Here is a 24,591-nt window from a genome sequence, read left to right on the forward strand (position 1 = left end):
TACCAATCCAACAGTTGTCTCCTAAAACGAACAAACTTCAGTGTCCACTGAAAGCACCACGCGTTTCCATGACAACGCGACCAGGAAGTTGAAGCTCAAGGGAGCGTGCGAGAGACGTTTTTTTTCTCAACTAAAAAAACTGGCTTCTCGCCCACATGACGTTGTGAAAGTTGCATAATATGGTCCGTAAAACGTCCGTGTAGCGTTCCCGCCGTGCTTCCAGGATGTCTGCGTCCACAAGAGTCAGTTCAGCGCCGAGTTTGTCGAGGCCTCAACCAGCAGCGGACACCAGAGGTGACCTTAACTGGTGCACAGTCAGTGGGGAGGCTAGCTTAACTTAGCACCGCTAGTCAGCTAATGATGCATGATAAACAAACAAAACACTGCCTTTTGTTTGAGAGACAGTGCTCACACAGCCAAAGCACACTATTAGTTCCATTCAAATCCATTTCAGTGTCACTGTGCTGTATTGGCATAAATGTCAGGTGAACAATACTGCTAATTCAAACGTGGTTCAAATCACAAAGGAGGGGAGAAAATTAACGGGAAAAATAGATACGGTACTTTTAAAAACAGAATAAAGGAATAAGACAATGGCAAAGCAGTAAAATGCCTGTTTGTGTTTGCTTTGTGAAGTATAGGTATAAGTCAAGTCAGTGTTATTCGTGTAACAAATTTAAAACTACAGCTGTTGAGCAAAAGTGCTTTCAAGTACAGAAATAAGACTGGCATTTTGAACTTACAAGTGTAAAGACTAAGGTTATGACTGTACAGTGTCATTTATCATGTTGATTTGATTGATTTGAATGATCTGATTGGATCTGACAATTAATGTTACAAGTATATTTTAAACATTTCCAAAACTTGTGATCAACCAGAAGAAGAAAAAAAGAGAAGCCGGAATTGTCATTATCAGAGCCCTAGTTTCTTGTGCAATTCAAGAAAAATACGAGTCCATTATTATACATGGAAATGATAATATGGTACATGTAGGTGATGACACATCCCCTCATATCAAATCAGAGGCAGACATGTACACCTTACAGATTTTTGGCTATATTTTTTTTTCTCAGTGGCAGAACAGAATTTTCCGGTCCCTGCAGTGAGCAGAAAGATGGAGACTTCTCCTGTCAAGCAGCAGGTCATCCCACATGAACTCCTGGTCACCCTCACTTCCACTGTCTGCAACAGGAGCACACCAGGGCAAACCGCACATCGTCGGCACTGCGAGGTACCTTCATCCTCATTTATATACATGACTTTGTTTCACATTATTTAGCATTCGCCGGTTAATTTCTCCAAAGTTACTTACATTTTGCCTTTATACACACATTAGGAACAGATTTGATTTCATTGTCTCTCTGATATATGCAGGAAGACTGACAAACCATCAGTTCAATTTACCACCAAACAAGTGCCATTCACTTCAATGTTATTGGAGTTTTTTTGGAAAAAAGAATGCGATATGGCTATCAGTCTTCTACCCGTTTGCTAATATAAAACACCATTTACTGAAACAGTAAGGGTTACATGACTTTTTTTTAAAATATGTAATTGCAAAGAATGAATCCTTACATTGGTCTGGGTATGACATCTCACTGACTAACTTTGAAAAACACAGTACAAAACTTTCATTTCAAAACTGTCATTTGTCATTCCAAGTGACAGCTGTGATCAGTGTTCATGCGGACTTATACAGGGCTGTGGAATCAGACGGCCAGATGCAGTCTGGCATCATCCGCTTGGACGCAAGAAATATAAATACTTTTTGGAGCAGCCAACCACGCTGACTGGAGCTGGCAGGTCAGTAGACAGACAAGACATATGCAACTACATAAACTATGTGACTGCAACTGTGAAGTTACTACAAATGCCCAGGCTAGACTGGAATTTAGTCTGTTATGTTTTATTATATCTTCATATGTTATTTACCATCACAAGTAGAAATAGATTTCTATATTTCTTATTTAGATAAAAGTGTGTTTTTCAGACTGACAATCTAAAATTACGATGATATGTCTCACAAAGACTTAGTGCAATCAGTGGATTAACTAAAAAAACTAAAGAGCATCCTTTCTTTTCTTTATACATGGTCGATACAGGGATATTTCATTCCTGTGTGATGCCATGGTAACGCAGAGGAAGACAACACCCCTTCCACCAGTGACTGACAAGAACAGCAATGGAGACACACAGGTAAGCTGCCACATCTGACCTGTCTGACTTCCTGGCCTTTTGACCCTTTATGCCATTAGGAGAGAAATACAGAGTGTCTCAGAATGTGCCTCTCCTTAATTTACGTTTTCAGTTTATTATAACCTGCCTAATAGGCACCTTATAACTAAACCACAAAAAAAGGAAAAAGGAGAACAAAAGAGATATCTTGTGGATTAAAACTATTGTGTGTGCATCTGTTCTGCAGTATGTTAGTAACTTGAAGGTTGGTTCAAAAGTTTAAAATGTGCTTGTTAGAGCTTATGTTGTCATATTGTATATTTGTGTGAAGGAATATACTAACTTTAGATAGAAATTTAAGTTGTTCAAATTTTTCATATTCTCTGGTTGAAAGTATTACAGTTGTGCTAAAAATGTATTGCCATATTGCCACACCAATCAGCCACAACAGGGTCTTTGCTCTACACACACATCAGTGAGCCTTAGGCACTAAAAACTCAGTTGTCCTTCCTTGGACATTTTTTTGTAGGTATAACCACTGCATATTGGTAATTCCTCACAAGAACTGCTGTTTTGGACATGCTCTGACCCAGTCTTTACAATTTGGCTCTTATCAGAATCACTGAGATCCATACACTGCCCATTATTCCTGCTCCCAACAGATCAACTTTAAGAATTGACTTTTTACTTGCTGCCTAATGTATCTCACCCCTCGGCAGGTGCCATTATAAAGAGATCATCAGTGTTGTTCACTTCACATGTCAGTGGTTTTAACATTGTGGCTGATTGGTCTACTTGTACATGAGTATACGGTGAGAGGTGATAATCGTGGTCACTCTGTCTTTCAGAACTTGAGCATCTCAGAAAGTCTGATCCCTGAAGAATATCACATTGTGAAAAACAAAGGGATACGGAGCCTTGAGTTCTATGAAGAGTGAGCTTCATTATCTTCAGTCCACTGTTTCCCTGTTAACTGTGCAGCCTGATGTTATCACTGTCAAAGGAGAGCTTTGCGTCAACTCTTCTGTTGTTTTTCTTCCTCAGTGCATTCACAGTGCAGCTGAAGGATGATGAGCAGAAGCTTCGGGCCCTCCCTTCTCTGTGAGTTTATCAATATGATTTACTCTAATTGACAGACTAGTTTTGGTTGAGTAATCTTCACTGGGAGATTTGGTAGCCTGAATTACTAATAATACAGCTTCACTGTGAGAAGCAATAGTGTTGCCTGCCATTATACTGGTAAGATAAGGGTCGAGTGCCCTTAAATATGTAGTGATACAGATATGTGTGCATCTTCTGTGTCCAGGAACCCCAGTGGCCGGCTGGAAGTGGTCCAGCTGATGAGGATGATGGATGACATGCTAGAGAAGGCTGGAGTGGATCAGCAGAGTGAGGAGCTGACTGAGCTCTCCCAAGTAGGCACACAGACTGACATAAGTTGTTCTTTGCCCATATGGCTGACACGGCTGAAGTTTACGATGCATATAGACCTTTTTTTTATTCAGAGAGAAAGAGAAAAAAACTTGGTGTGCATGAAGTACTGCAAGGTTGTGGGTGCTGGTAACTGAAAGATAACGTTAATACAACAAATTGATACTGACAAGAGCAGTGAATTTGCTCAATGCTCAGTTAATCAGGATTCTGTGCTGCTTTCGTACAGATTTGGATAATTCTTGCCTCATAGAAATACAATACGTGGAGGAATGTACCATTAACATTACTGTCATAATCAAGACACCTTGAGAGATACGTATTTGTGTATGAAAACAAAAGCAGTCAGATATTGTAGTAATAATAGCCATACAGTGTGTACATGTGTGAAAGTATGATTTGTCTTACAGCTGGAGAGTTTGCTTGAGCTGGTGAAGGTTGAGCAGAACATCTACAACATTGTTTTCCATGAGCTGATCAGGCAGGTCAGTGTGGGCTGTGCTGAAAGAGGACAACTGCTCGCAAAACTCAGGTTAGTAGCCAACACATTAGGATTGCATCTAAATGGTTAAACCTCACCACTTATTTGGGAAGTTGCATGACCCAAACAGGCTTGAAAACCAAATGATCAAACTATAGATGTCAGTAAGAAGTCAAATAAAATGAAGCATAATTCTGTAAATGTGTTGTATTTTGTTGCTTTAAAGTAACTTGCAAACTTATGTGTTTAGACAGATTGCTTGGTAAAAAATGAACAACTTTCAGAGAATCTTTTCTGGTAATAACTCAAGCAGGCTTTTTATCCCCAGCATCTCATGTGTTTGTTTGTCCAGACAGCGCTACCAGTCTCTGCTGGATCGAATCCCTCACCGTCTGAAAGCTTTACACACTGAGGCAGTGGCACAGCGGGCTCTGGACCGCCGCCTCACAGAGGAGATCCATCGCATCAAGACTTCCATCCAGCAGCTAAGCACGTTCGTAGATCAGAGTCAGACTGCTGCTTTCATGATGAATAATAGTACTGTGTGCTCTTAAGCTTCAGCACATATTCATGGATTGAGTCTGTTTTTAGAGGAAATAATAAATGCAAGGAAGGTATAGTCCTTCTCTGGTCATCCTGCTGCGCATCAGAGTTCCATATAAAGAAGTCTTTTCTATGAAAATAATTCCTTCCTGCCTTAAAATGGCTTAGATGTAACTCTTCACCAAGTCCCCACCCAGGTTCCCACACAGCCCTCCCCACGCACTGCGTCTCACAGCTTCAGCACACCAGCTTACCTGTGACTCTGTTCAAATACTGTAAAATTACTTTCTGCTACAAAATGGCAGGTTGTAATACTGGAGCAATTCAGCCATACATGTTTGACCTAGTAACCGACCCGACTCAAAGAATGATGATACAGAAAGCTCCACCCAGCAGGATAATTTCCTGAGGTTTGTTACATATGAACCCCTGGCTGTCTGAATGCATGTTTTTGAGACTGTCACTGGTCGACTGCAATTTTTTGGTGGAAATGCTCAGCCATGGTGTTCACTGTTTGTTTCACTCATGATGTGTCTTCCAGCATATAAAAAACAGAACATTAACATCTTAAAAAGGAAAAACATTATTTTCACCATAGGGAGTATTTAAATAATAGCAAGCATTACAAATGTGTGAGTATGAAAGATGTATGTATGCTCATTCTGTGGGTTTCTGTCTGTGTGTTGTCTTTACAGGGAATTGTCCAAAATCAGAAACCACGACGCCTTTGTTTCCCATCAGGCAGAGCTCGCTCACCGGCAGCTGGCTGAGGCACTCAAGCAAACTCACACTAACTCTGAGTAAGTCAAAGGACTGAAATGAACTTCAGCTCATACAGTCCTGGTCACAAATTCATTAAGTGGATGTACTGCAAAATTCAACCCAAAAAAGAACCTTATTTGTCTTTTCAACATGAGTGATTTATTTTTTTTATTTGCACCAACCTGCAGAAAAGCGTTTACTGTAGAAACAACTACTTCGTCATTTAATTGATATGTGATGCACACAGTAGCTTTTACTTTGTCCTTATTTACTACTGCCAGAAATTAGTGAAGGACCAAGTAAAAAGATCTCTCTCAACATTTTCCTCAAAGATGGAGACTAAGTGCAGCTGCAATTTAGTGGGAAAAGCAGAAAATGTGACCTCATAAATGATTTATGTGCTCTTCTTAGTGTGGTCCAGGGATACCATGAGCTGTATGAGCTGCAGAGGACTCGCCTTGAGGCTCAGCTGCTCCAGATGACAGAGGACAGAGACTGCTGGAGCCAGATCACCTTCTGCCTTGCCCTCAAGGTATGTGAGGCCATGGTGTCATTTTTTTAAAATCCAGGTTGACTAATATCTCGGTGTATTTTTTTTCTTTTTGTGTTTTGTTATTTTCTGTATTGTTTCATGTGAAGGTGTATTATTGTTATGCTGAAGAAATAATGAAATAATATTAACTGACTTTCGTTATGGAATCAGAAGGAATGAGAAACTGGTTAATATGCATTGATGGAGGCCACAGCTAACAGAGTATAGTGATAAGGAAGATGGTAGGACAAAGATTTTGCTGTTTTCAACATGTTTATCAGTGAATAAGATTTCACCGTGTGCTCAAAGCTGTTTATTGTAGATTAACTGTTTTAACTTTAAATGTCTACCACAATAGTTTTTAGATTCTGGGGATCAAATTTCTGTTCAAAAATGCTCAGTAACAATAAAATGATTGATCCAGAAGAGTTTGGCATATTTTTATTACTGGTAGGTGATCAGTGTGAAGAAGCTGCAGTTGGTCAGTCGGCTGCATATTATCGAGCAAAGCTGGTTCAAGACAGCAGAACACTGCATCCTTTACCTCACTTCAAAGGTAAAATGCACTTCCTATGTCTTCACATTTTCTTTCCTTTTAATGCACAGATGCAGATTGCTTTTCAAGTATCCCTGATGATTCAGTTAGAGTCTGACTATGACAGTGACCCTCTTGCTTTAGGATACAGAAAACCTGAAGATTGTTATGCTGCTTACTGACTCCTGGAAAGAGCAGCTGATCGCTCTCACGTCGCAGCTGAAGCAGATTGAGCATGCTCAGTGTGCACAGATCAGTACCACTCAGCAAGGCATCTCCAAGTGGCTTTCCTTCTGCACCACAAAAAAGAAGTGGGGAAAGCTTAAAAAACAACAGAAAATATTTAATGTTTTGTGATTATCGATTGATATAAGCATTTTTCTTTTTCAAGGTCTACTGATACACAATATGACAAAACATCAGTGGAAGAGCTTCATGCTGATTTGAAGGAGTGGTCGAATGTAAGACATTTGTTTGTTCTGTTTGTGGGTTTTCCTTATCTTAACAGTCTAATGTATCTGATTATCTATCTAAAATATCCTATTTCTGACATCCTTCTGAACTCTTACAATAATCTCATCATCATTGTGTATTTGATCTGTCATATCTCTTTAATGTTCTTAATCTAATCACATCACCAAATCACTTTTTTTCTCTCATCTGCCTCAACTGTCATAATTATCATCACTTGTCAAATCTGATTCATGTCATCCACTGTATTCCATGCTGTCATCTGTCTGTTGTGTCTCACTTCTGTCATCTGTTTCAAAATCTCTGTTTTCAAGCTGGAAATGAATTGACAATGAGAAGCTACCTGCATAGATCTTAGCTGAGCAGTGAAGACTTGGCTCGATGCTTTAACATTCTTTAGAGCGGGTTAAACTCGTATTTTTATAACTCAGGGACAAGGCAGTGGCCATTTTAGCAGGCTTCATTTACAGTAAATATTCCAAAAATGTTGTGGATATAATAAACTTTCGAACACCAAACAACACGTTCAGTAAATAGCAAAGTTCTTTTGTGTTCTGTTTCTGCAGATGTTGGCACTCCAGTGTGAGCATTACCAAGGTGAGAAACAGCTTTGCTGCCAGCAGACACTGGGCGAACTTTGCAGTCTCCAGGAAAAATGGGTGAATATGAGCCTTCAGCTGTTTAGGAGACACACTTCTCCTGACGGTGAACCCCCTGGAGGCCAGCAGGACCTCAGAGAACTGGATAAGGTCCTATCTGAGCTCCTCAAACAACTGGAAACACAAGTTAGTGGAGAGAATGGTGAGAGTCAATACACCATACACTCATATTCTCACACACACAAACTGTAGCCACACTGTTCTTCATATATGTGAGTCTCATTTTTTTGGTGTGTTTTAGTAAACTCATTGTGTAAGATAAGCCAAGCATGATTCCTAAAATATGGATGGACTAAAGTGCTGAAGCTAATTCCAGCCATGTTATTTCAGGGATACACAGACGGATCACGTCATTGCTCGGGTTGATAGAATCCTGGGTCTCCAAAATTGCCACAGTGAATGGATGGCCAGAAATGATGTCTGTCTCTGATTGGCTGAAGCTGGAGAAAGCATTGCATGATTGGCAGAGTTTGGCTGAAGAAGTTTTACAGTGCATCATGCAGACAGAGAACAAAAAAGACCAGAACAAGCCTGACATATAGTATGTTTTTCATTCTGTGGTATTGTTAGTTTTAATTTACAAACTAAGGTTTCTCATTATTTTGTAAATAAGTCTGTGGAAATGTTGGCTATACAATTAGTATTCTGTGTTTGTGAAACAAATGTATGTATATTTTATTATGCATTCAAATATTTGCTAATTTCTTCAAAGTTCACATTAATTTGTTCTTTGCCTATATTCACCTCAGTGTTCTTCAGTAAGACTTTGAGTTTGATATCACCTTAAGAAAATTGGTAGTTTTTAAGAGAATTGAAGTCCCAAAGCAGGTAGTTTTTAAATTAGCACATAGAAAAAAAAACAATCAGACTTACAGAAAAGACTAAGGCCACGTATGTTTTCTTACTGAAGTTTACATATATCCCTGTTGTTGTTCGTCATTACTTTAAAATGCTCTGTTGTGTGGGCTTGTTCCAACAGTACCAAGACCGAAAATGTGTTAGACAAAGTGCAAGGGTTTATTACCAGGTTGTCCAGCTTCACTGAGGGTGAGAACCAAACACTCCATGAAGAAGTGAGTACTGATCACGCTTAGTAATGCTGTCAAGGGAGGATGAAATACATTTTAATCAACTGTTGTTGAACAAACATATCTGCTTCAGAAATGTGGTGCTCAGGTGTGACGCAGTAAATTTTCCCTGTACCTGTCCAATATGAAGTCCTATACTGTTGTCTTTAAGGCCCTAAACAGAAACAAGTCTACTGTAGTTGCTAAGAGAGAGGAGACACACAATCATTTCTTTTTATTTTTAGATCGACTTGCTTTTCAAAGGATTTTCTGTAAAGTACCAGGATGCTGTCTTGAGTTTTAATGTTTTCTTTCCTACCAGGTCAGTTCTGTTCACATGGCTCAGACTCGCTGGATGTTGGATCTGTTGATCCTCATGGTGCCTGACCAGAACGAGGAGGAGAATGAAGAACAGGACAACCACTACACTGCAAAGATCTCACTGCAGACTCTGGATGATGATGCAAGGATGCTAACTGGGAAACTAGACTATTTTTCCAGCTACATCAGCAGGTACTAGAGGTTGTTCAGATTAAGAGGCAAATGCTGTTTACAGCAGTAACTAACAGGCAGTGTGTAGCCTGATCACCTCTTTACTCTATACATATAGCACATAGTAATGCAACAGCTCAAGTAGGTTACCTACATCAGCAAGATGCACACAACTGGTTATTAGGTGAGAATGTAAATGTTGTGTTGATTAGAGGTGAGGTAAGATGCTGCAGTGTTGGCCAGGCTTCGTTTAGGATCAGTGGCAGCTCCTGGGCTTTCTAAAAGGAAGAGGAGAGAAGCAGAATAAAAAGATGGAGGATGGGGTATGGCAAATGAAAAAAAATGAGCGTGTAGGGAAGACAGGCATTTGTGAACATATAACAGAAGGAGGAGTGTTTGAGGTGCAGTTCTGCTCCTGAACTCTAGCTAAAACTTTTTACATCCGTTTTTGACTCTAGCTCCTGCACCCTGATTGTGGAGCAGCAGGTTGTCCCAAATCTACGTAAAGCTGAAGATGAAAATGTGATGAACGAATGCAAAAATCTGCAGGTAAACAGTGAGCTGAAATTAATTTTGTTTTGCTGTTAAAATGTTTCTATATGTTTTTTTCCATGACAAACCTTTAATGCTCTCTTCAGAGGGAGTGTGTTGATTGGGTGGAGACCTGTATGATACTGCTCTCAGGAGTTCATGATCGTCCTGTGGAGCTGCCTGTCAAACAATCGATGGCCACGTCCAACAATAATGCCCAGGTCTCTCCAGCAGACAGCATGGACAATCACGTAAGGACAACTCAAAATACAATCCAGACCAATTTTTTATATTAATTAATAGTCAGATTATGCCTGAAGATGAGTACAGGCATGGCTGCACATATTTATTCTTTTCATTACTGGAGAAATTTCACCTTGACCTGAAAGTCTGGTGTCGGATAGCAGACCGATAGTGATATTACAGTGTAATATAGCTGACATCAGAGGAGAGGGTTCACAATAGTTCAGATTTTGCTGTATTCAAAGTTGTTGTTACCCACCAAAACTGAGATCATCTCGTCACACAGTTTGAGTTCTGGAAATTATGAGAGAGATGAGAAGATTGAGAGTAATGCTAAAGAATAGTTTAGTTTTGTCAGGATCAAAAGACAGTGTTTTTTCTGATTTTAATGGTGGCTATTTGTGTGTGTTTACAGGTGAATCATGAAGCTTCAGCAGACAATGAGGTCAAAGACATCAAAGATGAGAGTGAGACAGAACTAAGAGAGGTTAGTCTCATTAACAGCAGAAAACACTAGTTAAAAAAGGATTAAGAAAACCCTGTTTTCACTGTAAATGCACAACGGCGTCCAGACTCTAACACCCTAAAATCTCACAGTGAGTTTTTAGGGTGTTAGAGGTAGAAAGAAGCAATAGAGTATTAATGCAAGTTAAGATTTAGAGCAGCAGGTTTTTTCCGGTGGTAAGATGACATATCCTTAAACAATGAGATCAATGTAAAATCTACTATTAGATTGATGCTTTGCGAAATGTAACTGAAGTTGATGCACTGTTCAGCATGGCCTTGAATACATAGTAGTATTAAGCTTTGTTACTTCATATATCTGACCAGCACTGTTTGTTATGACTGTACTCTTATTTCTTGGCAGAGCATTGCTGAAGGAAATGAAACACAACAACAAGAGGTCTGTAAAGTGTACTTAAATAAATTGTAGTCGAAACATTACTTAAAAGGATTGTTCTGACAAAAACAACTTAAGCTTGCCTATAACTGTGAGATTAGACGTTCGTGGGTCTTTGCTCAGATTATGGAACTTAGTGTGATACAAAATTAACATTATGTTACACCTGCAGTCTTCAGGTCTGAAAATCTTTGAAATATCGTGCAATTTGGACAGAACCCTTATAACGAATTAAATATACTCTTGTGAAAAATAGGCAATTTTACAATCAGGTTTTATGAAAGGAGCACAACTTGCATCAAACATTTGTATTCACCAGACTGACTGGAAATGAGCAGTGTTTTTGTTCTTGTCCTGCAGGGGGAGCTAATGGTTTGTGAGAGCCCTGTGGTGAGGCTGATTGGCTATGATGGAAATGTCACACAAAGAAAGCTGGGACAGAGCAGAGTCCAGCTGAATGAGGTCAGTCACCATACCTATCGTCATGCCTTTCTTCACTATTAGTGACAAGTGTTTCGCTTTCTATAGAACTGATCAGCTTGTTTGTCTGTCCCTCTAATCACCTGTTTGTCTGTCAGACTGATGAGCAGGTTGTGTCTCCAGTGACAGAAGAAACCCAGAAAGCTTTTAGTGATCTGACCACAGTAGGATTACTGCAGCATGAACTGCAGTAAGTGCACTTTCCCATTGTTGCATGAAACAATTATGTTTTTTGTAATATTAGCAACACTGTGAAAGTATATACAGTATGAATCATATGATCTCTTACTGCAAAAATCTTGTTTTTTTTCTTTATCCTTTCCCTGTCCATGTTTTTTCATGACTGTTTCATAACAGTAAGGACATCAGTGAATATCTAGATTGTTTAGAATTTTTCAAATGCTGTTTTAAACAATTGCTGGCTATAAACCCTTCGTGCCACATGGCAAGTGATGTTTTTTTTCTTTCTTTTTCTTACAATAAGAACTGGGAAGCGAGCATGAAAAGCCATTAAAATCACAGCTGAATAATTTGCACACACATAAATAGATGTAAATATATTTTTGCCCCTTGCAGACTTAAGTGAAATTTATTAGGCAAAATCATATCAGAGGTAGCAAGGAAATAAATATGTACACTTCTTTGGGTGTCCAGCCACATTTGTGTTGTTGCTTAGAAATCGCCTCTATTGACTTGTGCAAGTGCAAAAGACATCCAAGTTACATTTCTTGTCCTTTGTCCCGCAGTGATTCTGAGGTGCGAGTGAAGACCACTGAGGAGAGAGCACTGAAAGCTGAAGACGCCCTGCAGGCAGCTCTGGAGAAGATTAAAGACCTGGAAAGGCAACTGCAGGGTCGGTCCAGTCTGGAGGCCAAAACTAATGAAGGTACAGACTAAACAACTGATGGTAGGAACTTTTAACTATTGCAAAGAGACAGTATCATGGTATAAGGCATAGAAGTGGTACATGTCTTTCTCTCTTTGTATTTCAGAAGAAAAGAAGCAACCACCTTCCCCGCTGCCAGTAGCAGTACCAGCTAGTGTAAAAGAAAACCACAGCTGAAAGCAAACCAACAAGCAGCAGTATATTACCACCCATATACTAGCTAACAAGTTTCCAAAGTAGCCCAGTGGAATGAAAAGGTCCAGCTGTCCTTATTCGGAATGTGCAACTTCTGTATGATAATTACATCACTCCATTGTATGCAGTTCAAATTTGTTTGTGCCTCCTTCAAAAAATTAAAGTTGTGCAGATATTCAATGGAGACTTTTCTGGACCTTTCATTAGAACTGACTATTGACAACTATTGTTGCACTGAATGATCAGAGTGAAGAATGTGATGGTGCATGAGATGCATCACTTTACAGTTTGATTATTTGACCTGTTTACACACAGGCTCAGGTTCTTAAACGTCAGAGTTCATTGTTATAAAACATGCAGATTGTGCTTGAATATACACAATTATTCAGCTTCAGTTCTGTCTTTAACATAGGATTAAAACATGTGAAAACTACAAGAAGATGAGAATGACTAGCCCACATTCACCTTGCATATTTTAAATAACAATGATAATTTACATTTTATCTGTTAACAACCTGATCACATCATTGGTGAGTCTGTCTCTGTCTCCTCCACTGTCGGCCCTCCTTCTCCTTCCATAGCAGGCGGAGGAGGTGGTGGGAGGGATGAAAGGTCGGAGTTTGTGTTGAGGAGATCTGGAGGGAGAGGAAGGACCAAGGCTGGGTGGAGGAGACGGAAGGAGGCCCGAAACCCATCCCAGACAGCTCTTTCACTTTCTGCTGCTTTTACCTATAGAGAAAAAGGACTGCTGAGAATGTAGAAATGATCCCAATAGGCTTAACAAAGTGTTGAACTAAAACCACATCTTACTGTTTTACCAATTTACTAATGCTGCTAATAACATGGTTCCAAATGTTAGCTGCATCTTTAGTTGATAGTAGTTGTTGTCATTTTGACCGAAACATCTAAAATGCAGAAACAAGCGATAAAATATTAAACAAGGATTGTTAAATTATAAAAACACTTATGGTTACTTACTCTGACCTGCTGCTGTCTCTTGGCCTCGGCCTCAGCAGCCAGACTCTGCTGTAACTCCACAGGAAAACTGAGCTCATCTCTGACAGAAAATCAAACACAAGCACCACCCAGCTGGGTCAGCAGGGACATCACAGAGCACTACAAATCTCTTTATTCCTCTTAGCTGTTTACCACAAAAAATCACTGTGTGCAGAGAAAAATCCTTCTCATTCTTGTGCTTTATTGTACAAATTAGCCTCTTTTTTTTTTTTAGGTTTATAGGTTCCCATAAAAATAATCATTTTATTTAGTCATTTAAAGTGTCAACTCATAAAATCTGGTTTTGCACCCAGAAGTGCAGGATCTTATTCGTCGAGCGACTGTTCTGTACAAGTGTTCAACCACCACAAAGGGATACAGCAAAAGAGGAACATCAACATTTTTTTCCACATGCACTATAACTAAAGGTGAACCAGAATGCTCTGCTACCACAACATGTAACATGGTTTATGAGCTTTTTAGCCATGACCTCTAGTAGCTATTCACAAACTTATTGGGATGCAGCAGAGGAAGAATAGCCCCCCAAAAAAGTGAATTAACAATCACAAAATAACAAGATAACTAAGGAATCTTTTTATCTACAGTCTTACATGTCTGCTCTCTCCACCCTGATGCCCCAGCGACAAGCAACAGAGTCAACGGTTGCCTGTATCTGCTCCCCGATCCTCCGCCGGTGCAGCAGGATGTGGCTGAATGTGTGCTGGGCTAGAACGTCTCTGACTGCTGCCTGGACCACGTTCTGCAGAACTGTGCTCAGACTGGACAGAGCTGCACTGCACAGAGCCACGTTCTCTATTTGGTAATAACACACTGCACTCAGCTCTGGCCTCACCAGGTCCTTTGTCACCACCTGCATAAAAAATATGAGGAAATTTCATCCTAAATCTTTTTTTTTTTAACTGACATATCATTTTCCTTTATATGTCCTTATGTGAATATGCCTGTCTGATATGTGTGTCTGTGCCCTGTACCATGTGTGGTGGAACCTTCAACATTTTCAGTCTTATGTCGACTTTATGACACACATCAAGGAGCGGGAGGTAGAAAATGAGGCCTGGAGAGGAAAAGGCAGTAGAACATCAGATAAACCCCTAGTGAGCCTTGTCTCATTAGTTTCTATTAACTGTGACCTATAATGCTTTATCTCTTTTCAATTGATAGCTGGTAATGATCGTGATAAGTTAACAACATTCTGCTGGATATGACAATCAGATATTTCTCACCAACAGAGTAGATCTAACCTACAGATGGGTGGCATATTAAAGGACAAACCTTCGACCCCCAGAGTGAGAAGATCTGGTAGTTGTGTTGTGCATATACCAGTAAGAAGCTCAACACCTTAAGAAGACACTTTAACATAATTTTTCCTTTAATTTGACACCTGTCTATGCATTACTTTTGTTTATATGTTTATTATCTGTGTTTATTGTAGATAATAATGAACCTGTAGATGGACAATCTAGAGACACCAACAGACATCCTCAGAAATAGTTTCCTGTCATTTGTGTTATGGGACAAAATTAGGAAAAAAAAGAACACTTAACAGCCGTCAATGAAAACAGCTGTGAGAGGTGTCTAGTAGTGGTGTTGTTGTGGCTGCTTAGTGAACTTGAAGTAGTTACTGAGACACATTAATTGAAGTTAATAAAATTAGTCACCACTGCTACAAGTCAGAATGTCTGTCATGCAAAAAGTATATTCCCAAGGTTAAGAATGAGCTGTCATGCTTAATAAATTACAGTTTTTTTAATCACTGTCAACAGATATGCATGAAGAAATAACAGTAATGTGGACTGACCAGGTCCTCTGGGTTTTCCACGCAGCAGGTGGCCCATTCTGAAGATGACAGCTCTCTCATGTTCCCTCACTACCTGTAAATCAAAATGACAGCCTTCAGTCAGACAGAGCAGATGAATGGAATTCACTGATGGCTAGAGTGTCAGATTGACATACAAAACAAGTTTTATTGAATTCTTTGGTCTAATATCACACATTGTGGAGTCAGACTATCAGAGCTTTTTATCAGAGCAATGGCACATCTCTGATCTGTTGACGTTGTGTTTAATACATTTCATTAAATATTAACGGTGTTGGGGTAACGCATTACAAAGTGAAGCATTGCTGTTTTCGCATTACATATGTCTGTAGCACTTGATGCAACTACATTTAGTAATCACATTACAGTTACTTTGCTACTGGCTTTGCATTAAAGAGGATAAAATAATGATCTTTTGTATGTTCTCCTTGTTATGATGAGGATTTGTGTTGATTTGTGGGCAAATCTACTTACATTGTTAACTGGCAAATACATGACAATGATTGTCAGACGACGTTGCAGAATAATCCAAAAGTAAAGTGAGTAGGGTAATGAGTTACTTTCTACAAGGAGTGGGTTAATAAGGAATGGTGTTGCTTCTACATATATTAACGCTTAATGTGTATTTGCATTGCTATTTTTGAGTAATGACCTCAACACTGGAAGTAAACCAACCACCTTATATTAATTTATTTATCCAAATATTTTACTCTTTGTTAAGATGGAAACAGTACTTTGACAGTTAAATAAAGACAAACGTTAACAGTTAAAATTGTTTAGTGTTAAAAGCCCTTCTAGACAGTGGCAATTAAAATTGATTCAAAAGGTGATTTTCACAGTTCTGTTTTGTAACTTGGATTAAATCATTTTAGAATTTTCTTCTGGCTAAAAAAAAAATGCATCACAAACTGCAGGTGTAGTGTTTCCTCTACTAGCTAATTCTACTGAAGACATTTAACTTATTTTTGTGAAGATTATTGTAGTTCGTACTTTGACACAAAACCAGATGGACAAAGGGAGGAAGAGGAGAACCAGAGCCAAGACAATGACCATCAGTAGCCACTCAAACACCCCCAGGTTCTTGCGCTTTAGACCTGCAGAGACCCACAGCACTTATATGAAGAACTCCAACCAATATAGAAAACAACTGTTTTTACATCAAACTACACACAAATAAAAGGTCTCAAAATGGACCAAAAGTTAAAGCCTGACAATTTCAAATCACAGATCACAACAGCCTAAAACTGCAAAAATACAACATACAAATAAAATAACACTGTACAGCTTTCTCCACCAACACTACCAGGTTCTTCCTCAGGTTTCAACTCACCGTCCTCCTGCTCTGCTGCCTCCAGGAGCCCCAGATTCTCCTCCTTGACCTCATCATCTCTCACGCTGTCTATGTCCACCACAGTAGATTTTAGCTTCACTTCTGTCTCCTGCTCCACCATCACCTCAGTGGCCTCCGGCTTCTCCTTCTGCAGCCTTTCTTTCCTCCCTGGTGGTGCTTCAGGGATCCGTTGGGCCTTGGGTACCCTTTGACGTTGACCTCTTGGAGGCACCAAGGCTCCCCTTTCCCTCTCCTTCCTGGGCACCGTTCTGGATCTCGGTGAGTGATTCGGTTGGACATTTGAGGACTTCTCCATGCTGGCTGAAGGCTTTGCAACGAAGAGCACTGAAGAGCTCGCTGTTTTTGAGCGATGGATTGCTGAAGTGGAAAGAAAAAGAAATTTTTGGACATTTGCTCCTGGGTGTTGCTTCCTCTGACTGGATACTGACGTCTGAATGTGGGAGTAGGACAGCAGTGGGAGTGCCACCTACTGTCCTCTGTTTTTTCAAATACTTTCATGTCAGTGAATTTTGGTGAGCACGACATTTAATATCTTTTGTGAAAGCAGTGCCTTAAAATAAGTAGAATAAAATAAAATGTCACAATATTATGACAAAAATATCAAGATATAGTAATAATGGTCGACGTTTTTGTATACAGTTCAACAAAATATATCACATCTGTCCCATCTGTCACATCTTTTCCAGCTTGAGGGTTTGCTTTTGGGATTAATAGTGTCAGTGCAGCTCAGGGAGTCAATGTGTCTTCACTGGGAATGTGCAGACTCAGGTCTTAAGGGGCCGATGGGAGTTTTTTTCCTCTTTTCTGTTTTGACAGAAGACATACAGCAGCCTCCCTGAGGAGTCCTTAATCAAACATGCTCACTGTCTCACCCATATTTAACCACACTCAATCTTGTTTTTCTTGCATATACAAGTGAGAAAGATACACACACAAACACACGTACACAGAGGCTACATGCATCTAGTCTGTATGTCTGCTGGGTGAAGACAAAGAGGATATTCAACAAATACAGTAGCTTTATACGTAGCCTATGAGGTTACATGTGCAAGTAAAACTGACATCCTTTACATGCTGCAAAATTTATCATTTGTACATCATTAGCTGTTGAGAAGAAACCTATTCGCAAGCTTCACCCCGCCCGTGTGAGCCACGCTTTCACACGTAAACGAACATACCTCCGCCACTCTCAGGTAAACGACGCCCAGAGGACAAGGTGTGCTTCATTTAGGGATCATCTCACCCCGAACCTGTGCCTGCGCTTCACAGCGGCTGTGTGAGGAATTATTAAAATCTGTATTTTAGTTTAACATTATCGCAAATTACTGATGGGGTGTTTTTGCTAAACTCTATAAATCCAATAGTATTTATCTAATGCCTTTTAAAATTCAGGTAATTTAATGACACAACTTAAAAATAGCGAGATTATATTTTAGACGAATTACAGAAAATGTTACTGTAGTGATCAGGTGAGAAGACTTCTGCCTTACACAAGGGGCTTAGACCTGTTGGTCATGGTTTTTTTTTTTTTTTGTTTTTGTTTTTGTTTTTTCTGAGAGCGGCTCATCGTCGCCCTGCAACAAACGATCTTCGTTTACGGTGCAGCTAACGGTTCAGCAAAGTTGTTGTTCGAAGTCAATTTAATTTAGCTGAGCTGCCAACTGAGACCGTGCTGTTTTTATTCACGTTAACTAAATCACAACAGAGGTTTTAACGAATAAACGTTGGTAAACAAAGCGCAGTTAGCTTTCTTTTTGTCGCCGTTTTCACACTGCTGCTGTTGACAACGTGTCCGGTGGTTTGCTAGCAACAGGTGCGGAGAGAAGAGCTAAACCCAAGGAAGGAGCTAGACACCGATGTGTAGGACGGTACGATACGACCAACTCAATGAGGACTTCGGGTAATTTAAAATTATATTTTTGAAACAATTTCCTCACAAGACATGACAGTTACGTTCGTGACTGCGTTAATTAACAACGTACTCGAAATTGCAACGCCAACTCTCTCTTTTGCTCTGCTTGGTGGAGGCTAAACTTTGGCTAATTTAGCAGTTGGTCGTGTCCAGGTGGGGATGTGTCTGTTAGCTAGCACAGTACTGTCATGACTGTTACTGGTCGCCATGTTATTTAACTTGAAAAAGACATACAGTATGAGGCAGTAGTATTAAATGTGGTAGCTAGCATGCATTTCTAAGTTAACCAAGATGGCGCAAGGGGAATAAATTTTATTTTATGACATGACTTCAGCCACCATCACCTGCTGATATTTTTTTTTTTTTATCCATTCATGCATTTTATAAAATTGGTAGTGGGATTTTCTGTTTAGACACAGGTAAGTGGACGTAGGGACTTTGAGTGAACTTCTGCTGATGTAGAAAATGTAATGTAAAAAGATGTTTTTTAATGCTTGATTTGCTCTGAAGTCTGTTTTACACTGCTTGTACTGCAGCTAATAGAACACAGATTAGAAAGCCGATTAGTCCATTGGTATTTATCGCAAATAATATTCACTTGGCCAAAAACTAAAGTCATGTTCATATATCATTTATTATTGGACAGTGTCAGACATTAATGCACTTCTTTAATATTACATTTTATTGTATGAAATTTAAAGTTTAAGAGCTGTAACGGGCAGCTGTTATTTTAAAAATAAGCGTCTGCACTAAGAGTTCACTGAGTGGTAAAATAATTTGTACCAACATTCCTCTTGGACATCATTTGCAAAAACAGTGCTTTCTACTGTAGTGCATTTTTACACTCTTCAGCTATCTCTATTGTAACAACCTTTCGTCTTGACAGAAGTAGGTGGTACACCATCGCTTCATTTGGTGCAGAAGAAGAATGAAATTGGGCACTACATGCCCCTGCACATGCCTTGAGCCTGGTGAAGTAAACCTGGCTTTAAAAAATAACATTTGTAACCATTGTCATAATACTCGTTTTATCTAATTGGGGTCTTAAATTTTGTTAAGCTAGCTATAAGAAAGAAAGTCTGCGTCATAGTACACTCTCCTTGTTGGGGTTCAGGATGTATTTTGTTGCCATTATTCTAATTGTCATCTTGTTTACTCCTTTTGCTGTCTTTCCAGACAAAGTAGGCAAGATGAACCAGGAAGATGTTTTGGAAAAGCTGAAGAAGGATGTTCGCTCCTTGCTTATTTCATCTAAGATGGGATTGGACCCTGATCAGCTCAAACGAGACTACTTCATCATGGTGGGACATCCAATGCCCTTGAAACTTCTGGGCTTCAGGAGCGTTATGGATATGGCTAGGGCCCTGCCAGATGTGGTGTCCGTTCACACCAGGCCAGATAGTACCCAATACTTACGAGGTAGTCTTTTTATTTTTTGTATGCATTAATACTGTTTTAGCATTTTAAAAAAATGGTTATTACTGCCTGAGGCCAAGTTCCCTATTTCTGTTTTTGTTGTCTTCACACACCGATTCAAGTTTTATTCTTTCCTTCTCTCACTTTGGTCTCCTTTGTCATAGCTGTTAGTGGAGAGTCTACTCGCACCATTGAGGAGCTGGTAGCCAAACAGCGCTCACCTAAAAAAGGCAAGAAAGTCGGGACAGGAGGTTTCAGCTACTTCTCCCCTCGTTACCTTCATTCCTCCCCCTCTTTGGTCCTGCCAAGAAGAGGTTCTGCTCCCCCATCCCTTCCGTCCCAGCTGAGGGCACAGCTCCGCCTTCTGCTCTCCAAGGTATGACGTACAGGTTTTCTATGCAGGTTGGTTGTAATTTTCTATTATTTCTCTCCCCAGGTCCATTGTGGGTGATCTACATTATACGCTAGACTGTTTAAGCCTGCTGAAGTTTGAATGACACTGTATAATCTGACCTTCCTATTCCCTGAAATAGGACAAATTTGCACAAAAAAATGCAGAGATTGCTGTTTGTAAGGTTGTTTTTTTAGGCTTCATAATGTCTTAAATATTTATATTGATTTTGCCATAGATCTCTCAAAATAAGGGAAGTAAAGGCCCGGCTTGCTTTTTTTGTTTACGTTCTTTTCTGTTTTTGTTATTTTTCACAAAATAGTTTATAACAAAATGTTGCTATGTCATTGCACTCTCATTTGGAGTAATGCTGTGGCCGCTCTCCCAGGGTCCACTCAGGGTGTCTGACCTAGAGGCCTCTTTCTTTCGCTCCTTTGGCCACCTGCTGCGTGTCCACAGCTATGGCTTCTACTCCACTGGAGAGATGCTGGAGGCAGCAGCGGACATGATCGTCATCCAACAAAGCAGGCTTGGCTCAGTTTTGATCCTTAGGGAACATATGATCCCCAGGCCACTGCTCTGCCCCGCCAGCTCACCAATGTCGTTTGGATCCATAAATCCAAGATCGCCTAGAATCAACAAACCAGCCTCCAAAGGGCCAAGAATCGAAGTCCAGACATCAACAAAACCTCCAGGTGTGTTTTTCAAAAGTTGGGTTTATATAGGCAGTAAATGCATCAGAGACTTGCTGTTGTCTTTTGCAATAGTCTGATTCTTTTGAAACATCTTTTTGTTCTCCAGCTAAAGTTTTAGTGACTTCTTTGAACCAGCCTTCTACTGAGACTACCTTGGGCTCAGACCATAATGAGTCAACAACTGTCAGTGACAAGACAGAGATGGCTAAAAAGATTCAGGAAGCCACACCTGTGCCTTGTCAAGATGGTCAGCTCTTTCATAAGCGCATCCTCAAGGTTTGTTTTCAGTTGAAAGGTAGTTTCAGATAGCTTGCATATGAAAGACAGGTTAGCTACTTAATACAATACGTGAGAACATACAGGAACATTTCATTCTTGAATAAACTAGATACACAAACAAAACTTTGTCAGATGACAACTTGCAAAAAACTAAACTTTATAAAAAGACATAAGTAAAGCAACATTGCATTTAATTTAATGCAGTGTTGTTTTACTCTTCTTTTAAAGAGTAATGATATGTTGTTTTACTCTTCTTTTAAAGAGTAATGCAGTGCTGTTTTACTCTTCTTTTGTCAAGATTTCAGAATGTGATTGGTCAGGATTATTTTTAACATACCAGCAGAAATGCAAGAAATAGTTCTGTCTCACTGATTTATTTCATTAAGAATGGCTAGAAAAAATGTTTAGTGTAAAATTATCTATTATAAGTAGTTATCTTTTTGTGTCTTTTTTTTTTCTTATGAAACTTTATATCAGCTGGAGGAGGAGCTTCGTCAGCAAATCCTGGAGAATGGAGTTGCTGGCACCATCAGTCAGGAGCTGAAGGAGAAGCTACAAAAGGTCAGACTTCACGCTAATTTATAAGCACGTCTCTTTCTGTTATGCAAGTGCGGCAGCAAGTGTGTAAAGCAGTAGGTGTTGGACTCATAGGCTGTGTGGGCACCTTCAAGTTCTCCTGCTATCGTGGTTCATGTGTATGCAGCAGCTTGAAGTGCAAAAGGGCTGGGTGAAGCGGATTATAAATCAAAACGCGATGATTTCATACGTTTACGCTCAGCCTGTCACCTCTCTAGTCTCATTGCTCTTTAACAGCCGTGTCAGTCACAGTGATGGATGACAACAACAGCTCAATAAATGAAATGACACTTCTGTAGGAAATCAAAATGTTGTGTGGATGTCACACATCAGTACATGAACAAATAGCACCACAAATCTGCAGCTAGTGGCATATTGTGTGTTTTTCTTCATTTTGATTTTTACAGTGAAGATGGCAATAAATAACAAAATGTTAATGAGGCAGTTTATTTTACTACATCATATCGTCCAGTATCTAATGTGATAATTTTGGTGACTTATTTTGGTACAGAAGGTGATCAAGTTATGTGTTTATAAGTATGTTTTAATGAGACAAGAGTCTTGAAATGAAACCCATCATATGTCAACAACTCTCTGCAGGTGGTAAGCCAGAAGACTGGTGGATTATCGGTTCACGATCTGCCTTCTGAGTATAAGGTAAACAAAATATACATGTTGGTTTTAACCAAATTAGTCATACGACTGGCAGCCTAAAACTTCTACATCATTTAAGAAACTAGATCAATGAACAACAGAATTTCCCTCTGGGGAGTATTAAAGTCTGTCTAAGTCTAATTTTCAGAACCAGCTAAATCTAAGTTATTGGCTCCTATGTTCTGGTTGTGTGTATTGCCCTGCTTTCAGATTTAAAGTATGTTGTAAATCTAGAAAATAACCAAGATGCTTTATGTTATTGTTGAAGTCTCACATGTGGTGCTTTACACCCCCCAGAGACTTTTTGATGAGGACTTGCCATTGCTACAGAGCGGCTTTGTCAACGTCACAGAACTTGTTGGTGCCCTGAGTGACATTTTCCACCTCAAACCAGCAGGAGGTGACAATGGACATCACTGGATAATCATGAACATACAGGACAGTAACAGTACACAACCAGGTGGGATAATTAATCTGGTAGCATCACCAGTTAATGCTTCTGTACAAGCAAATGTTATTTTTATGTTGATTTTCTGTTGTGTTGTTTTATGTTAAGTGCCAGTAACCCCTTTTCCTCCAGTTTGTGTATATCTTTGTCTCAGTATCACTAAGGCATCAATCTGTGTTTGTTTCAGCAGTTAGTATTTTCCTAACCAATGCCCTGTAACAAAGCATTCTCGTTGCATAATTGGCTTTCCATTAAACAAGAAATGTGTTCTTTATTTTTTAGAATCAAAAGAGACTGAGAATTTTGATGATGGTGCAAAATTGCAATCTACAAGCTACTACCTCAGTGGAGGAGAATCACCTTGGGAGGGTAAACTGGAAGAAGAGAGTGATAATATCACAGCAGAAGTTGCAGACGAGGAGGTGGAGATGAGTCACATTACTAAGACCAAAGAAATGGTTAGTGTACAACAAAATATTCGTAAATGGGTTTTTTTGGTTGGTTTTTTTTAGCCATAATAGAAGGGACGAAGGGACGAGCCGAATAATGGGATATTTGGATCTCAAAATTAATACTCGAATATGATCGTAACGATCGAATATTCGGATATTGGGGTCCAGCCCTACAGTGTACAATAATGATTTTATCTCTGTGTACATGTTTGACATCTGTACAATATACTAAATACTGAATGCATAGAAAAGCATTGCTCTGTCCTTCTCACAGCACGCACTTTGCTTTTTCTCTATGTCTGTCTAAAGAGCTGTGATTTGTACCCCGCCATTCAGTTACACTGCAGCCCTACTGTGCCCCTGGACGCCCTGCAAAGCGAGCATCTCAAACCACCGACACGCCATGCTGCCCGAGAGCTTGTAGAAGTCTTGGTTGAACAGGTGGAGTCACCTGGACATTTCTACATCCGTTTTAGTGGGAGTGAAGAAGCCCAAGCTATGGAGCAGATGATGATGGAGATGAGGTGGTGTACATGTTGGTACCAGCGTAGTTTGTAGTCAAAACATCAGCTTACATTGACTTTTTCCGCCCTTTTCCTCTCCTCTTGTCTCCAAGACGATATTACAACTGTCGTGATGTGTCGGAGTGCTACCGCCTACCTGAACAGTTTGTCCGACGGGGTCAGGTCTGCTGCATATCACCCACAGGAATGTGGGTTTACCGGGTGGTGATCCATCAAGTCATCAGCCCCACACAGGTTGAGGTGTACTATGTTGACTTTGGAGTCATGACAGTAGTACAGAGCGCCAACCTCAAATTCCTCAAGTAAGTGCACATCAAACTTCTGAGCATATAAATAATACCGTTAGTGTTACGAAGATGACAGATGAGTGTTTTGTTGTATTCCCTACAGTATATCTCTGTGTTTACCAGGTCAGCTTATTCAGTTCTTCCAGCACAAGCTGTTCCATCATCTCTCACTGGAATTAAACCCACCACTGTGAGTTTTCAGTTTGTCTAACAATATATTAGATGTTTCTTGACAAATATGAGCTTTATTACGAAGATTTGCACCAACTTTTTGTTATTGCTAGTGTGTGCACTGTATCCGGCTGGCCTGTAGCACGAAAGACAGTGTTGAATGTCATGTTCCTGCATGCATTCATCTTATATTGTATGACCTTATCGATAAGATTTTT

General features: G+C 39.7%; 3 protein-coding genes across 8 annotated transcripts in view; 2 read left to right on the plus strand and 1 right to left on the minus strand.

The window, feature by feature from the left end:
• Positions 1–87: 87 nt before the first annotated feature.
• Positions 88–12,564, plus strand: axdnd1 (axonemal dynein light chain domain containing 1). The gene is made up of 26 exons (XM_023269906.3): positions 88–294; positions 1,074–1,231; positions 1,700–1,803; positions 2,103–2,196; positions 3,024–3,109; positions 3,220–3,276; positions 3,482–3,590; positions 4,017–4,138; positions 4,440–4,580; positions 5,326–5,430; positions 5,804–5,924; positions 6,379–6,480; positions 6,604–6,770; positions 6,851–6,920; positions 7,497–7,731; positions 7,920–8,130; positions 8,569–8,662; positions 8,979–9,169; positions 9,607–9,697; positions 9,787–9,930; positions 10,338–10,409; positions 10,791–10,826; positions 11,184–11,285; positions 11,402–11,493; positions 12,050–12,189; positions 12,296–12,564. The coding sequence occupies exons 1-26, from the start codon at positions 225–227 to the stop codon at positions 12,364–12,366; spliced, it is 2,985 nt and encodes a 994-aa protein (XP_023125674.2). The 5' UTR covers positions 88–224; the 3' UTR covers positions 12,367–12,564.
• A 112-nt stretch (positions 12,565–12,676) lies between these two features.
• Positions 12,677–16,955, minus strand: nphs2 (NPHS2 stomatin family member, podocin). Its single transcript, XM_023269942.3, has 7 exons — positions 16,548–16,955; positions 16,208–16,311; positions 15,200–15,272; positions 14,373–14,455; positions 13,992–14,251; positions 13,363–13,441; positions 12,677–13,113 (listed from the first exon to the last, which is right to left on the minus strand). Exons 1-7 carry the CDS (start codon positions 16,861–16,863, stop codon positions 12,904–12,906), a joined length of 1,125 nt encoding a protein of 374 aa, XP_023125710.2. The 5' UTR covers positions 16,864–16,955; the 3' UTR covers positions 12,677–12,903.
• Positions 16,956–17,811: 856 nt separating this feature from the next.
• The window catches only part of tdrd5 (tudor domain containing 5), a 33,700-nt gene continuing 26,920 nt past the window's right edge, over positions 17,812–24,591 (plus strand). For 5 of the 6 annotated variants that reach the window (XM_055014443.1, XM_055014444.1, XM_055014453.1 and 2 more), the window contains exons 1-12: positions 17,812–18,468; positions 19,657–19,899; positions 20,061–20,272; positions 20,676–20,982; positions 21,089–21,258; positions 21,739–21,822; positions 22,438–22,494; positions 22,789–22,951; positions 23,222–23,397; positions 23,701–23,915; positions 24,008–24,217; positions 24,326–24,392. In XM_055014443.1, the coding sequence (XP_054870418.1) occupies positions 18,456–18,468; positions 19,657–19,899; positions 20,061–20,272; positions 20,676–20,982; positions 21,089–21,258; positions 21,739–21,822; positions 22,438–22,494; positions 22,789–22,951; positions 23,222–23,397; positions 23,701–23,915; positions 24,008–24,217; positions 24,326–24,392 (1,917 nt within the window). In that variant the 5' untranslated portion in view covers positions 17,812–18,455. The remainder of the gene's footprint in view (positions 18,469–19,656; positions 19,900–20,060; positions 20,273–20,675; positions 20,983–21,088; positions 21,259–21,738; positions 21,823–22,437; positions 22,495–22,788; positions 22,952–23,221; positions 23,398–23,700; positions 23,916–24,007; positions 24,218–24,325; positions 24,393–24,591) is intronic. The other variant, XM_055014448.1, reaches the window with a different exon arrangement.

This window comes from Amphiprion ocellaris, chromosome 2, assembly GCF_022539595.1.
Source record: "Amphiprion ocellaris isolate individual 3 ecotype Okinawa chromosome 2, ASM2253959v1, whole genome shotgun sequence".
NCBI classification, from domain to species: Eukaryota; Metazoa; Chordata; class Actinopteri; family Pomacentridae; genus Amphiprion; species Amphiprion ocellaris.